This window comes from Euprymna scolopes, chromosome 33 (assembly GCF_053919585.1).
Source record: "Euprymna scolopes isolate OS-2025 chromosome 33, ASM5391958v1, whole genome shotgun sequence".
NCBI lineage: Eukaryota > Metazoa > Mollusca > Cephalopoda > Sepiida > Sepiolidae > Euprymna > Euprymna scolopes.
In genome coordinates, this window is record NC_136514.1 from 64,041,691 (window position 1) to 64,060,147 (window position 18,457).

An 18,457-nucleotide genomic window follows, 5' to 3' on the forward strand; every position below is an offset into this window, starting at 1 on the left:
GTTCAAATGAACAGCTACAGCAGGAATTGAAATACAACCTACTACAGCCCAATTGTCACAGCTGGTAAATTTCAAAAATGCAATTTGGATGTGAGGACACTTTAGAAAGACGATATGCAATAAAATTTTTGTTAAAACTTAGAAAAAATGCCACAGAAACATATAGAATGCTTCAGACTGCTTTTGGACCATCTTGCATGAATTGAGCATCAGTTTTTGAGTGGCATAAAAGATTCAATGTGAGGGATGATGAGAGGAGTAAGGAAGTCAGAACACCAGAGTTGATTGACAAAATAAGTACACAGTTTGATGTTAGTGTGGGAACTGTACACAATTATTCGAGGAACTTAAGATGCGGAAGATTTGTGCAAAGTTTGTCCCAAAGGTATTCAGAAAAGATCAGAAAAAAAGACGTTGTCATGACAGCAGGGAGATGGTCGAGCTGATCAATTCAGATCCTGCAGTTTTTGATGTTCAAGTGACCCGCGATGAAAGCTGGATTTATTGCTATAATCCAAAGACAGAGTTCCCAGTGGAAGCATGCTATCTCTCCCAGACCCAAGAAGGCCAGACAGAGCAAAAGCAACCAGAAACTTATGATGATCCATTTTTTTTGACAGCATAGGCATGATTTACATGCACTGGGTTCCCACTGGTCAGTTACAAGAAATACTATGTTAAAATTTTAAGGGAGATTCTGTTGGAAGCTGGTTAATTTTAATGTATCTAAAACCAAGCTTCTATTTATACATCATCAACACTCTGATCCCCATCTGGCATCAATGGCTCTCATCTTGGGGAGGCTTCATGTTTTGACAAGCTTCTGGATTTTACCTTTACTCCTGATCTGAAATGGAACATACATCAAATCCGTTGCCAAGGTTGCTGGAAAAATGGTGGGATCATTCTACTGCTCTAGTAGATATCTCACTGTCAATGCAATTCTCTACATATATAAGAGCCAAATATGTCTGAGGATGGAGTACTGTTACCACATCTGGGCGAGAGCTGCCAGAAGCAGCTTATCCTGCCTTCAAAATAGATTTTGTAGCCTAGTGGGGGATGCCCCTTTCTCTCCCTTGCAACCTCTTTTCCACAGAAGAGATGTTGTGAGCCTGTCCCTGCTTTATCGTTATTTTTATGGGGAGTGCTTTGAGGTCCAATCTATGCTCCCCGCCCTTGCCAAACTTTCACAAAAAAGAAAAAAAAAAAAACCCCACTCGTCTAGTTGAAATCACTATCGATAACCCCCCCCCACTCTTTATCTGTGCCTAAACCTAAGCGTAGATTCCATGAACAAAGCTTCTTTCTTAGAAGTGCATGCCTGTGGAACTATTCAGTTTCCCTGCTTTCCAGCTGACTACAATTTGGCTGTATTCATGTCCAACATGAACAAGTTCTTGATGAGCTGTCTCCTTAAGTAATCCAATTTACTGAATTTTTATTACTAATAATTAGTATGATATTGTCCTATTGACTACTGTACACTCACTAATCCCTATCTTTGAAAGAAACTTTGTTCATGAAATTTGTATTTAGATTTAGGCACAGATAGAGAGTAGGGGAACTGTTGACGGTCATTGTAGCCAGACAAGTGATTTTGTGAAAGTTTGCCAAGGAGGGGGGGGGGGGAGCCATAGGTTGAAGCTCAGATGAGCACTTGCAGCATCTCTTCTATAGAAAAGAGGTTGCAAGGAAGATAAAAGGGCATCACCTACTAAGTTTTGAAACTGGTTTTCAACTTTGTCAAGGCGGGATCCATCCAGCTCCAATCCAGATATAGCAACCATTTTAGGACATATTTGGCTGTTACACAGATAGAAGATTGCGTCGGGAGTTAAATACCTTCTGGAGTAGTAAAATGATGCAACTATTTTCCAGCAACCTTGGCAACAGATTTGATGTAAGTCTTCTATTTCAGGTCAAGAATAAAGGTCAGACCCAGAAGTTTACCAAAGCAGGGAGCCTTTGCTTTGAACATTGTCTTTTGTATGTTTGTGTCCGTGCATATTCAATAACGTCAGAATTGGAGAAACCAGTCAAATGAAATAATTCAGTAAAACAGGTTGAAGATATCAGAGAGAGATAATGTATGATGTAATAGATGCTGAAGTAATAAAAAGATGTCATCCATTGAAACATAATATAGTTGTAATTAATAATTAACTTTAACTGAACTTTCTAGGTATTTCTCTCATCCCTCCAACTATGTTGATTTAACACGTCTCTAATATTTCTCTTGTAAAAATAATTATATTAATTTATTCGGTAAATATGAAGAATTACTCCACCCTCGAAAATTCCTTTAAAATTACCACCCTTATAGGTTTTCGGGGTCGCTGAAAACCAAAATAACGTTTAAAATTACGACAAATTAGTAGTTTCCAAGATATGAAGAAATGTATGTTTTAAAAAAGTGGGGGATCACTTTTCTATAATATAACGTAAATAAGTACCCACTTTGTGGCCACGACTTTTTTCAGAGGGGGTGGGGGCTTTCTTTCCACCCTCGGAAAATCGTTTAAAATTACCACTAACTTTTAAAATTCAAGGAAACAAGTACCTTCCAAGATATGAAGAAATGCACTCACTTTATGGTCGCTTTTTTTAAGGGGGGGGATGCCGGTTTGTTTTTCGTTCTTTTTTTTGACGGGGAATATTCAATTATAGAACTTGTATAGTTTTTTAACAGGTGCTTATGCAGTTTAATTAATTGTTTGGAGCAGAAGAACTGCTTAATATTTTACAAAAATTCTGTTTACATTAATGTCGGCGCATTACTTTACGTTAAAACAGTTAATTAAATTGCATAAGCACCTATTAAAAAACTATACAAGTTCAATAATAATAATAATAATATCCCTCCTCCAAAAAAAAGTACGAAAAACAAACCGGCAGTCCCTCCTCTCAAAAAAACAGGCGACCATAATGTGAGTGCATTTCTTCATATCTTGGATCTTGGAAACTACTTGTTTCCTGGAATTTAAACCGTTAGTGGTAATTTTAAACGATTTTCCAAAAGACCCCCCTCCCCCCACCCCCCGGGAACAAAATCGTGCCCACAAAGTGGGTGCTCATTTTACCTTAAATTAATATAGAAAAGTTGTTGCAATATTTTGTTTTCTAATGGGGTATGATCCCACATAGTTGGACGATTCTATTTATAACCGATGCTGCTAAGAACTGACGAATCAAATTAATTCACGTTCTGCTACAAACCAATCAGAAACCAGAATTGCTTCATAAATATTAAACCTTTTCTGGAGCAATTTCACATGTTCTTTTCCCGGGTTTCGACACGGTAAGAATATTTTGTTCTGTGGAACTGTCTACTACAAAGAAGTCACCTCCCAGGACTTGTCTGTAACAGCAAACCATCTGAAACTGTTCTGAAACTCAAAATGGCTTACACTTCTAGAGGTTATGCGCCCAGCGTGCGTCTTTATTTCGATGAATCCGAATCAAAATTTTAATTGTGGCAAGTTAAATTTCTGGGATATCTACGAAACCAAAAGCTACACAAAGTACTAGAAACACAACCTGAAAACAGAAACGACCCCGACTTCATTGAAAAGAACGCAACTGTCTTTGCGGAATTAATACAGTGTTTAGATGACTGAAGTCTATCACTGGTAATGAGAGAAGCCCTGGACGACGGCTGCAAAGCATTAAACATATTGAGAGAGCATTATTTATCGAAAGGAAAACCCAAAATTATTTCTTTATACACTGAACTGACCTAATCACAAGAGTTTCCAATGTGGATACAGGACTCAAAATGGCGACTACATTAAAAATGTAGAGAGCTCTGTTAGCGAACATACATTTTTATTTTCGTGTACATTTGATGCGTCAACAAGCAATAATAATTTTCTTATCGATTGTGGGGCCACGGCACATGTGATTACAAAGGAATCTGATTTTATCAATTTTGATCCCAACTTTAATCCACAAAATCATTTTGTAGAACTAGCTGACGGGAGTCGAGTCAATGATATCGTTTTGAAAAGAGGCAATGCGAAAATCTCGCTAAAGAACAATAAAGGTGAATTGTGTTTCTGTATTCTAGAAAACGCTCTTCTAATCCCAAAAATTAAGCAAAATATATTTTCTGTACAAGCTGCCACAAAACAAGGTGCAAATATAAACTTTAGCCCCAATAAAACAAAACTGGTATACCCGAATGGAACTGTATTCGACATTAAAGAAAATAGAAGACTATATTATTTAAATAGTGTAGTCCCATCAAAAACCGCCTGTCATGATCTACAGACATGGCATAAAATTCTTGGACACTGCAATATTCCTGATATCAAAAAGTTGCCGACTGTAGTTGATGGAATGCAAATACAAACATCAAAAACCTTCAACTGCGACGTCTGTACGCAAAGGAAAATGACAAACTATCAAAACAAGATACCAGACAAAAAGGCAAAAAAAAAAAAAAAAAAAATCCTATCAATGGTGACTTGAACGGTCCCGTAGAACGGATGGCCAGAGAACATAGATATGTGTTGAATTTCGTAGATGACCATTCAGGTTTAATAATGGTTTACTTTTTAAAGAACAAATCTGATACCCTGCTAGCAACTAAGAAATATCTAGCCAACATGGCCCCCTACGGCAAAATCAAGTGTATTCGCTCTGACAACGGTACGGAATTCACCAATAAAGACTTTGAACTTTTACTAATTAACCATCATATCAGGCATGAAACATCAGCTCTTAGATCGCCACACCAAAACGGGACTGCTGAACGTGCGTGGCGGACACTTTTTGAAATGGCAAGATGCCTACTCATTGAATCCAAACTCCCTAAAAACCTCTGGACGTATGCACTTATGGCGGCAGCTTATATACGCAACAGGTGCTTTAACAAAACACTATCTAAAACTCCATATGAATCTTTCTGCGATAAAAAAACAAATTTAAGCAGAATGCATATATTTGGTTCAACTTGCTTCGCATATATAGAGAAAAAGAGTAAATTGAATATTAAAGCCGACAGAGGTATATTTTCTTGGATACGATAAAAACAGTCCAGCCAATTTAATATTTTTTCCCGAAAAAAATAAAATAAAAAGAATCTAGTGTGTAAAATTCACAGACACGTTTAATTGTAAAGACGAAAACCAGTCATATGAAGAGGATGGAATTATATTACCTCAAATAATTAGAACAAACGAAAACAATAAAAATTACGGAGACGAGAGTGTCCATGATGATGATGATGATGATAAAGTCGAGAGATATCCTAAAAGAAATAGAAGATGACCCGATTTTTTTGTGGTCGACAATATAAAGGATTATCAAATCGACTATTGCTGTTCAATGGTAAATGCGCCAAAAAGCTTCAACGAAGCAATTAATTCAGAACATTGTGATGAATGGAAAATTGCCATGAAAAAAGAAATAGATGCCTTAATTGAAAATGATACCTATACGGTAGTGCCTCTCCCAAGAGATAAACATGTTATTTGTACCAGATGGGTCTTTACAAAAGAGTACAGCATCAGGCGTAGAACAGTACAAAGCAAGATTTGTTGCTAAGGGGTGCTTTCAGATTTATGGTAAAGAATACTTTTCTACGTTTTCACTGACCACAGGCCCAGCGACAATCGGAATTTTACTGCAAGTCGCATCACAATGTGACCTGGACATCCATCAAATGGACGTAGGGAATGCTTATTTGAATGCCCCAATAGACTGTGAAATTTATATTACCCCTCCAGAGGGATTTATAATGAAAAATAAAAATAGCGTGTGGCGACTTAACAAGTCATTATATGGTCTAAAGCAGAGTGCTCAGTGTTGGAACACAGTATTCCATGATTATAGTATTAAACAACAATTTAGACAATGCGCTGTAGACCCCTGTTTATATACCCAACACAAAGACGATAAACTACTGATTTTGATTTTGTGGGTCGATGATATTTTAATCGCATCAAATTGTGACATAATGTTAACTGATGTTAAGAACAAATTAAATAAAAGATTCAAAATGACCGATCTTGGCAAAATATCCTGGTTTCTGGGGATAGAATTTACTCAAAGCAAAGGACTTGTTACGATGACTCAATCGAGATACATCGACAAAATACTATTAAAATTTGGAATGGGAGAGTGCAAGAAACGCTCTACACCGGTCGAAAATGATATTAATAAAAATATACACACAGAATCTGAAATAATAAATGACACACAATATCGCGAAATTATAGGTAGTCTTATATATTTAATGACTGCAACCAGGCCCGACATATGCTATACAGTAACAAAACTGTCATAAAAAAAAAAAATTAGTCTTGGGCAAGACGTTAAACTGTATCCATTTTATTTGTATTAACACTTTAACATACTAATACTTTTGCTTAAAAAAAAAATCTTTGTAATTTTCCTTTTGGACATTTGAACACAATTAAAAATGGCGTCTTTTTAAATGCTGGAATTCTAAGATCCAAATGAGTTCTAATTTTTGTTATGTCTAAGTAAATATAAAAATATATATTTACTTTTGAGCAGAACAATCACAAGGGACTTCCCCATTATAAAAAATAGGGAGGATGTTGCAATATTTTGGGTTAATGGGGTATGATCCCACACAGTCGGACGATTCTATTTATAAACGATGCTGCTAAGAACTGACGAATCAAACCTCCACTTTTTTAAAACTAACATTTCTTCATATCTTGGAAACTACTCGTTTGCCATAATTTTAAACGTTATCAGCAACCCGAAAACCTATGAGTGGTAATTTTCAAGGAATTTTCGAGGGTGGAGTAATTCTTCATATTTACCATTTATTCTTAGTTATGCAAGGAGAATATCTTAAAGGTATGTTGTAGTTTATGCATAGGTAAATAAGCTAAAGATAAAAGTTGCTTCATTTTTTTATTTTGTTTTCAATTTATAAAATTTTCCAAGCAAACTGCTTGGAAAAAACAAATTCCAACAAACAAACCATATGTATTACAAAAATATAAAGATATACACATTTAAATGTCTTTAAATTTACATTGACGTGAAATAACTATAAATAAAAAGCACAAACAAGATTTACAGACAAAAGTTGTATTTATAAGTATGTTCGGAAATAAAAGAAAATGTATATCTTTTAAAATAGAAGTAGCAGCAATTGTATTAAAATAATTTTGCTCATAAACCATTTTCAAGACGATGCAGATCAACTATTTTCATTAGCCATGTTTCACAGAAAAGGATTGTCTGTGCCATAACTCGATAGATATATCACTTGGTAGCCGCTGAGATCTCTTGTTGAAATTACAGTAACCAGCTGATGTGGATGAAAACAGAAATTTCAACTCCTATTTAGCATCTTACCTCAGCTGCTCCTTGTCCAAATTGTACAATAGTTGAACCAACGTAGATGAATGACTGCATGTCTTCTAGGTTGACCCCCATCTAACATGAACGGCTGCCAGATGTCATGCATGATCTTGGTTCTTGAGGTGTTAATGCTTTTTTTTTCACCATTATAGCAGCTCATACTAGTTTGTAAAGAAGTTGGGAACATAATCTTCCTGTCTCCAATTGACCATTTAAATATTTTATAGTATAGATTTCTTTACTGGATTCCAGGACCAGAATTCATCTTGTCTGGTTGAATATCCAGCTTTGAGCTGTTATTACTTGAGGTAACATCACTTGGAGAAGGTGTACCATTCCTTGTAAAAGCCAATGTTGGCTAACCATAGGAGATCTTATTTGGGCAGCAAATACCATGTAATTTTGAGTATTTAGTCAGGGTTTACTTCAGTGGAAAAGTATCCTCATGCCAGGTTATTCTAACAAACCCCTGTACAGAGAGACCTTAAACACTTGAGGATAGCGTCTAGTAGGCAAAGTGTTGGGTTGAGCACCTGGTTAAGATACAAGATGATGGCTTCATAAAGAATTAGTAAGTATAATAAGCTGCAGATTATGAGGTTGTGCTCCAAACCATAGGTGTCAATCCAGACAGCATCAAATGAGCTCTTAGTTGCTAGTCATCTATTTTACAACTTCAGCCAAAAATGCATCTATGAATGATGGACACTTATATAAAAACAGATAAACCATTTAACTCATCATATCCTAATGTCATGACTGATTGGGTTTTTATTTAAATAAAAACATTTTAAATAGAAATAAATTAAGTTCTGACTCAAAACACTAAAAATATTTGAAGGATAAAAATTAACCCTACATTTCTGTCATAAACATAAACATAAACAGCAATTTATCATTTTGAAACAATTTTAATATCAAAGTTTCTATTACATAAATTAGTGACATTTGTTTTTCAACATGACGTTTCAATGTCTTGTTAATAATTAGCAAATTTAAGTTTTGTTTGGAAAATTATTTTATTAAATAAATTTTTAAAAAATCATTTTGTAACTAAAAAGTTATTTTTTTTGTATATAGCCTTTATATTACAGCAATAAAAATAATTATTTATATTCATTAAGTTATGTTAAACAAAATTATGTTTAACACAGATACTGCTGTATTTGATGTTATCCTGCCCTCCAGCCAGGCAATACTAAGCGATCATTTTTTCTAATTAAACATTAAATAATATTATTCTTATTAGTTGCCCATGTAAAACAACTGTTTTTTTTTATGTTTAAATGAAAACAATATTTTACTGACTTTCGTAGGTTAAAGAAGATGATTGTAAGTTGTGTGATAAAAACAAGAAAAATGTGGCTAAAACATGCATGAATAATGAAAATATATTTTCTCCTCAGAATTAACTTTTCTTTTCACTTTGCATCAGCAGCCAATAAAAATGACAACTTACATATAAAGGCTTATATAATGTTGCCGGCAATTTATTAATATAATCATGCATCCACACACACACAAAAAAAAAAAAATTTTTTTTTAAAAATCACTCTCCAATTTAATATTTAATTAATAGACAGATTTCTTTTTGGGTTTGAAATAGTTTTAAGCAATGAATCTTATATAATTATTTTTCAGATGAATTTAATATTTTTAAGCTGAGTGAGATGACAAGCAAATCTATGAATAATGCAGTAAATAAACTTACCTGTAGAGTTCCCGAATTTTTATTTGAACAGGTATCGAACATACTCTGGAGACCAAACCTAATGCTCTCTGGAGTAGTTCTTGTTTACGGCCACTTTTACTTTTGCCAGCAAAACCAAGCAGAACTTGAAGCTCCGACACACGGAAGCTCATAATCATGTGCTAAAAAAATAAAAATACATTAATTTTTTTAAAAAATACCACATTCACAAAAATTTATATTTTCTGAATTAATTATTCAGCTATTAGCTGAATTATTCAGCAATGACCGAGTTCAAATTTAAATTGAAAAAATGTGTGTGCATGGAAATTGGAATGTAATATTGAGATTGCATGTAAAGAAGTGATACAAATAATAAAAAGAATAAAAGACTACAGTTAGAGGGAGAGATTGGAATAATTAAGATTAATTACTTTATTAGAAAAGGGGGTTGAAAGGTGATTTAATTGAAACTTTCACACTAATAGTTCATAAGAGTAGTGGTTGATGGGCAGAAATCAGAAACTCTTAGTATTAATGCTGGAATCCCTCAGGGGGTCCATCCTGGGTCCAACTCTCTTCCTGATCTATATTAATGATCTTCCAAATCACATCCTTACGTCATTCATAGACATCTATGCTGATGACACTACTATCTATGGTAGCACATCTAAGACCGTAAACGACCAAGTTCTCTCTGATTCTCTCTCCTCTGATCTTGAGCAAGTGGTATAATGGGGAAAGAGGTGGCTTGTTACTTTTAATGCAAGCTTTTATCTTTACATCATCAACGCTCTGATCCCCATCTGGCATCAATTGAAATGAATGGCTTTCGTCTTGGGGAGGCCTCATGTTTTGACAAGCTTTATTCCTAATCTTAAATGGAACACATACATTAAATCCGTTGCCAAGGCCACTGGAAAAATGATGGGATCCTTCTATCGATCCAGTAGATATCTCACTGCTGATGCAATTTTCTATCTATATAAGAGCCAGGTACGTCCAAGGATGGCGTACTGTTGCCACATCTGGGCAGGATTTGAATTGAGATGTAGAAGAGAAGTTTAAACCCAGTATTGATGGGTACTTCAGCTAGTTTTTAAATTATTTACTTTAAACTATTATTGTTTTAGCTATATAAAAATAAAACAAGTACACATTCATTAATTAAAACACTATGTATAAATGATTTATTCAGCTGTCTTTTTTTTTATTATTGCTGTTGTGGGGAGAGGGGCTTACTAATATCTAATGAGAAAAGAATAGTGATATTACCCATGGTGTGCTTCACTGGAAAGTGAATGAACATGGCACTTATGTAAAGTAAATGAAATTATACCTGGACAAAAAAAAAAGCGACTAACCATTGGTTGCATCATAGTTCATGCTTGTATATGTAAATTCAGTCAACTTCTTTTCTGTCAAATTAAGATTAAATTATTGTATTAGCAAGATTTTTTGCAGAAGCAAAATTTTAAAGCTCAGAGTCTGGCATTCACACAAGTCAGGGTTGAGCAGGCTTTTTCCATGGCATGTATTATATGTTATCGACGGTCCTGAGTGTGGTCAAAACAGTTGCACAATCATGATTCTAGAATCAAAAATCATTAAATTAAATTGCCGATTAATTTCACTACCTAGATAGAAATTGGATTAAATTGCAGATTAATTTCACTACCTAGATAGAAATTGGATTAAATTGCAGATTAATTTCACTACCTAGATAGAAATTGGATTAAATTGCAAATTAATTTCACTACCTAGATAGAAATTGGATTAAATTGCAGATTAATTTCACTACCTAGATAGAAATTGGATTAAATTGCAGATTAATTTCACTACCTAGATAGAAATTGGATTAAATTGCAAATTAATTTCACTACCTAGATAGAAATTGGATTAAATTGCAGATTAATTTCACTACCTAGATAGAAATTGGATTAAATTGCAGATTAATTTCACTACCTAGATAGAAATTGGATTAAATTGCAGATTAATTTCACTACCTAGATAGAAATTGGATTAAATTGCAAATTAATTTCACTACCTAGATAGAAATTGGATTAAATTGCAGATTAATTTCACTACCTAGATAGAAATTGGATTACATTGCAGATTAATTTCACTACCTAGATAGAAATTGGATTAAATTGCAAATTAATTTCACTACCTAGATAGAAATTGGATTAAATTGCAGATTAATTTCACTACCTAGATAGAAATTGGATTAAATTGCAGATTAATTTCACTACCTAGATAGAAATTGGATTAAATTGCAGATTAATTTAACTACCTAGATAGAAATTGGATTAAATTGCAGATTAATTTAACTACCTAGATAGAAATTGGATTAAATTGCAGATTAATTTAACTACCTAGATAGAAATTGGATGAAATTGCAGATTAATTTCACTACCTAGATAGAAATTGGATTAAATTGCAGATTAATTTCACTACCTAGATAGAAATTGGATTAAATTGCAGATTAATTTCACTACCTAGATAGAAATTGGATTAAATTGCAAATTAATTTCACTACCTAGATAGAAATTGGATTAAATTGCAGATTAATTTCACTACCTAGATAGAAATTGGATTAAATTGCAGATTAATTTCACTACCTAGATAGAAATTGGATTAAATTGCAAATTAATTTCACTACCTAGATAGAAATTGGATTAAATTGCAGATTAATTTCACTACTTAGATAGAAATTGGATTAAATTGCAGATTAATTTCACTACCTAGATAGAAATTTGATTAAATTGCAGATTAATTTCGCTACTTAGATAGAAATTGGATTAAATTGCAGATTAATTTCACTATTTAGATAGAAATTGGATTGAATTGCAGATTAATTTCACTACCTAGATAGAAATTGGATTAAATTGCAGATTAATTTCACTACTTAGATAGAAATTGGATTAAATTGCAGATTAATTTCACTACTTAGATAGAAATTGGATTAAATTGCAGATTAATTTCACTACCTAGATAGAAATTGGATTAAATTGCAGATTAATTTCACTACTTAGATAGAAATTGGATTAAATTTAAGATTAATTTCACTACCTAGATAGAAATTGGATTAAATTGCAGATTAATTTCACTACCTAGATAGAAATTGGATTAAATTGCAGATTAATTTCACTACCTAGATAGAAATTGGATTAAATTGAAAATTAATTTCACTACCTAGATAGAAATTGGATTAAATTTCAGATTAATTTCACTACCTAGATAGAAATTGGATTAAATTGCAGATTAATTTCACTACCAAGATAGAAATTGGATTAAATTGCAGATTAATTTCACTACCTAGATAGAAATTGGATTAAATTGCAGATTAATTTCACTACTTAGATAGAAATTGGATTAAATTTCAGATTAATTTCACTACCTAGATAGAAATGGGATTAAATTGCAGATTAATTTCACTACCAAGATAGAAATTGGATTACATTGCAGATTAATTTCACTACCTAGATAGAAATTGGATTAAATTGCAGATTAATTTCACTACCTAGATAGAAATTGGATTAAATTGCAGATTAATTTCACTACCTAGATAGAAATTGGATTAAATTGCAGATTAATTTCACTACTTAGATAGAAATTGGATTAAATTGCAGATTAATTTCACTACTTAGATAGAAATTGGATTAAATTGAAGATTAATTTCACTACCTAGATAGAAATTGGATTAAATTGCAAATTAATTTCACTACCTAGATAGAAATTGGATTAAATTGCAGATTAATTTCACTACCTAGATAGAAATTGGATTAAATTGCAGATTAATTTCACTACTTAGATAGAAATTGGATTAAATTGCAAATTAATTTCACTACCTAGATAGAAATTGGATTAAATTGCAGATTAATTTCACTACCTAGATAGAAATTGGATTAAATTGCAAATTAATTTCACTACCTAGATAGAAATTGGATTAAATTGCAGATTAATTTCACTACCTGGATAGAAATTGGATTACATTGCAGATTAATTTCACTACCTGGATAGAAAATGGATTAAATTGCAGATTAATTTCACTACCTGGATAGAAATTGGATTACATTGCAGATTAATTTCACTACCTGGATAGAAAATGGATTACATTGCAGATTAATTTCACTACCTGGATAGAAATTGGATTAAATTGCAGATTAATTTCACTACCTAGATAGAAATTGGATTAAATTGCAGATTAATTTCACTACTTAGATAGAAATTGGATTAAATTGAAGATTAATTTCACTACCTAGATAGAAATTGGATTAAATTGCAAATTAATTTCACTACTTAGATAGAAATTGGATTAAATTGCAGATTAATTTCACTACTTAGATAGAAATTGGATTTAATTGCAAATTAATTTCACTACTTAGATAGAAATTGGATTAAATTGCAGATTAATTTCACTACCTAGATAGAAATTGGATTAAATTGCAAATTAATTTCACTACCTAGATAGAAATTGGATTAAATTGCAAATTAATTTCACTACCTAGATAGAAATTGGATTAAATTGCAGATTAATTTCACTACCTAGATAGAAATTGGATTAAATTGCAGATTAATTTCACTACTTAGATAGAAATTGGATTAAATTGCAAATTAATTTCACTACCTAGATAGAAATTGGATTAAATTGCAGATTAATTTCACTACCTAGATAGAAATTGGATTAAATTGCAGATTAATTTCACTACCTAGATAGAAATTGGATTAAATTGCAGATTAATTTCACTACCTAGATAGAAATTGGACTAAATTGCAAATTAATTTCACTACCTAGATAGAAATTGGATTAAATTGCAGATTAATTTCACTACCTAGATAGAAATTGGATTAAATTGCAAATTAATTTCACTACCTAGATAGAAATTGGATTAAATTGCAGATTAATTTCACTACCTAGATAGAAATTGGATTAAATTGCAAATTAATTTCACTACCTAGATAGAAATTGGATTAAATTGCAGATTAATTTCACTACTTAGATAGAAATTGGATTAAATTGCAGATTAATTTCACTACCTGGATAGAAATTGGATTACATTGCAGATTAATTTCACTACCTGGATAGAAAATGGATTAAATTGCAGATTAATTTCACTACCTGGATAGAAATTGGATTACATTGCAGATTAATTTCACTACCTGGATAGAAAATGGATTAAATTGCAGATTAATTTCACTACCTGGATAGAAAATGGATTACAATGCAAATTAATTCCACTACTTAGATAGAAATTGGATTAAATTGGAAATTAATTTCACTACCTAGATAGAAATTGGATTAAATTGCAGATTAATTTCACTACCTAGATAGAAATTGGATTAAATTGCAAATTAATTTCACTACCTAGATAGAAATTGGATTAAATTGCAGATTAATTTCACTACTTAGATAGAAATTGGATTAAATTGCAGATTAATTTCACTACCTGGATAGAAATTGGATTACATTGCAGATTAATTTCACTACCTGGATAGAAAATGGATTAAATTGCAGATTAATTTCACTACCTGGATAGAAATTGGATTACATTGCAGATTAATTTCACTACCTGGATAGAAAATGGATTAAATTGCAGATTAATTTCACTACCTGGATAGAAATTGGATTACATTGCAGATTAATTTCACTACCTGGATAGAAAATGGATTACATTGCAGATTAATTTCACTACCTGGATAGAAAATGGATTACAATGCAAATTAATTCCACTACTTAGATAGAAATTGGATTAAATTGGAAATTAATTTCACTACCTAGATAGAAATTGGATTAAATTGCAAATTAATTTCCCTCTGTACAACAAGTTGCATGCTCAAGACATTGAAAATGTCACTGTAACAAGATGGATGAAAAATTAACCATTTAAATTAAACTTATGATTTATTTTCAATAATAAACTCATTTAATAATGAAAGATTTATGAAGGATTTTTGGAAATCTTGCTCAATCGTGTCACTTAGACTATAAAAAATATACATGGTTCACTCACACTCAAGAGCGAAAAATAAAAATTAAAACTAAGTTTGCAAAAATTTTTTTCGTTTTTAGGAAAATCACTTTTTATACTTGTAACAATTTTTTAAGCATTTCAAATGTGTTGTAGTGCAGTAATGAAATCATTCAAGCCTTCAATTTATGTGGCCCATGTATGCCTATTGTGAAAAGTATAAATTCAATTGCTTAGTAGATAATATAATAGTAACTATTTTTTATATACATGCATAAGTTTGTGACACTGAAATGATTCAATAAGTGTAGTAGCAACAGATAGCGCAATCATGAATGACAAGGACTGTTACTATGTAGCACAGTTTTTGTTGTTTTTTTTTTTTGGCAAAAGAATCATCAAGGCCCAGAGGCCACTCGAGGATAAGGATTAAAGAGTGTACAGTAGTCAAAGGAACAACATCATAGTAATCGTGAGAAGTGTAAATTTCATAAATTGGACTACTTCAGGAGAACAGCTCATCAAGAATTTGTTATGGTTGGACTTAAAGACGGCCATAGATGAAGGACAAATGCACATGCATGTCAGTTACTGTAAAGCAACAAATACTACAGTATGGAATAACAAAATCAAATAAGATCAGAGTCTGAGAGAAAAAATTCTCCTGATTTCCTATGGCATTATTCTCATGAAATACCGATCTGTAAAGTTCAAAAGAAATTCTATAATTATGGCACCACATAAATTTATATTGGTAGAGTATTGATTAAATTTTGATATTTCTCTATTGCAAATCACAACAAATCAAGATCTTCGAAAAATTTTGGCAGTTGGCCAAACATTTCTGAACTTGACAAATCTTCATAAAATTCAAATTAACTTCCACTTAAAATTTTCAATAAGTGATCAATAGAAATCTTATAAAGGTAGGAAACTGATATTGCACTTCCTCAAGAAGAAAATTGTTCTCAAATTGTGTTGCTTTCTTCCAAGATGATTTTCTATTAACCTTCTGTAATTTATAAAGGAATGAAAAGAGTTCACATAGAATTATGGAGCAATCAACAAGTGTTACCAACATCATGTGATATATATGACAGCCGCAAGGGAGAAAAATAAAACATAATGCCTTGATATTTGCTATAAAAACTAAATCTTATGAAATATAATGAACAAACTAAATGTTCAAACAGAGTTTAAAAATCTGGTTGTTTTCTAAGGTTGATTTTCAAATCAAGTATTGATTATTTTGTCAGATTTTGCATTAGCATAAATCACTAATTTTTGATTCTTCAGTACTGTTTTAAGACTTCTGGGCATACTTCTTTAGCATAATCAAATATTATCAATGGAGGTGAAATGATTGTGTCATGAGGCATTACATCTTTGCAAACTTTAGCGAAATCAGAAGCACAATGAACATTTTTTATTTTACTTGTTGCCTTACTAAACATTTTTTTCCTTGCTAATTCCATCCACAACGCACTTGTCATGCACAGTGACAAAAAATGTCTATTAAACCCTTCTATCAAACAACGTTCTCCAAAAGTTTTAATCTTGTTTTTGAATCCACTACTTGACTCATTACAGAAAATGCCTTCTGGAAAGAACTTGAATGCCTATCAGATACTATCCTCGCATGTCAGTTTCTCTCTGCAGGAGTTTGTCAGAGGCTCTGGCATGAGAACACATCTCATCAGAAGTAACCCTAACCAAATATTCAAAAACATGGTATGCTGTCTCCTCGAGCCGTCCAGCATGTTCCTCAGGTTGCAAACAGGGACACTGTCTCTATTTTTAGAGGGCAGCTTTTAATACCAAAGAAGCAGCCATGGACAATGAGGAAGTAAATAATAAAAAATGAGTAAAAATAAGCCTACATGCTGGCAGGCCGGCACCCATGATGAAAAGGGCTCCATACACCAGGTAAGTAATGTTATAAACCTTCTCTCCCCTGGAGCGACATGAAAGAGGCTAACCAGGGTCAGCCATCAGGCCTTCATAAAAAAGGCCATGGCCCCATATCACCACCAATTCTAGCAACTAAAAAACACAGGGGTTTGAAAGCCCAACTATGGTTAATTGCAGAAAAGGAGGTTCTATTGTTTTGCTACCACTATTCAAAGTTTGAAAAGTAGAACAGTTTTGTTTGCTGAAAAGAACAGTCTGTGGATTGTTTTATCTTACATTCTTTGATTTTAGCTTTACTATATACCATTTTAGATTTTGAAGTGGTGGAGCAAGTGGACTGGGTAAGGTCCAGAAACAGACTTCACATGGTCGACTATACGATTGCCATGAGATTGAATCAAGAAGGTTTTAATACAATTTCAGCAGTGCTGATGCAAAGGATGAAACATGATTGTAATGGTGGGAGGCCGTCATCCATCACTTTTGGTTTCACTAAAAAGTAAGGCCATCCTATTAAACCTGCGCCATCAGCAACCTCAATCTAAGGCCAACTTTACACAGCCCCAGAGCCAGCAGAATCCTTGGGAAGAGCAAAAATGGAATGGAGAACAGTGGTAAGCAAAGGACGGAAGAACAACTGTTTTCAACAGTTTTACCAACCACAAAAATTCTCCAAACCTGCGAAGAGGAAGCTCACAAACTTGACCCTCCTTCCCTTGTTCAGAAAACAAAAATTAAAAAAAAAGAGAAAAAGAGGATGAGAAACGGGGAAGGGGAAATACATACACTATCTCTGCCATCCACAAAATCAACACCCAGACAGACCATTCCCACCTCAAAAACAACAATAGAAACCACACCAATAGTTGAAACACCTGCCCCCACAATGTATTTACCAATGCACACACACACGAACCTGCTTATGTAGACAAGGCTGGTTGTGGCTGATATTGTCATAAAAGATTTTGTGTTTCAAGTCGTCGCAGATCATGTGCCCAACACTGAGAGAGGGTCTCCTTTTATTGGGATCTGGATGAGGTCATTACATGTCCAAAGCACAGTTTTAATGAGAGATAGAAATGCCATTCTTGATTGGGTGGGAGACATGGGCATGATCCAATAGTGTATCTTTCATTGGCTAGGTCAATCGGATCATAAACCAGTTATGTCCCAGTTGAACTTAACTAGCTGGGTACTAGAAGTTTAATATCTCCTTGCTAGAGAGAAAAGATTTCTAAAAAAAGTTACAACTACTTATCCAGTAGACATTAGTGGTGGCAGTTACCGGGAGTAAGTTGTGAGTTAGCTTAAAGACTAAAATCAGAAGCTTCTCCTAGTAATACCAAACAATGTATCATTTAGACCTGGGGAAATCACATTCTGCTACTTAATCTGACAGTCATAGTTTTTATATCGGTAATTTGTAGATTTCTCCTACATCAATCAATATAAAACTTATATGACTGGATTCAAAATAAAATTTTCTTTAAAATGGTATTTTAATATTTTTTTTGTGACTTATATATTCCGAGAA

General features: G+C 32.8%; 1 protein-coding gene across 7 annotated transcripts in view; it reads right to left on the reverse strand.

The window, feature by feature from the left end:
* The window catches only part of LOC145258267 (E3 SUMO-protein ligase PIAS2-like), a 319,485-nt gene that overhangs the window by 289,348 nt on the left and 11,680 nt on the right, over positions 1-18,457 (reverse strand). For all 7 annotated transcript variants that reach the window (XM_080116258.1, XM_080116255.1, XM_080116257.1 and 4 more), the window contains exon 2: positions 9,062-9,222. In XM_080116258.1, coding sequence (XP_079972384.1) covers positions 9,062-9,222 — 161 coding nt within the window. The remainder of the gene's footprint in view (positions 1-9,061; positions 9,223-18,457) is intronic.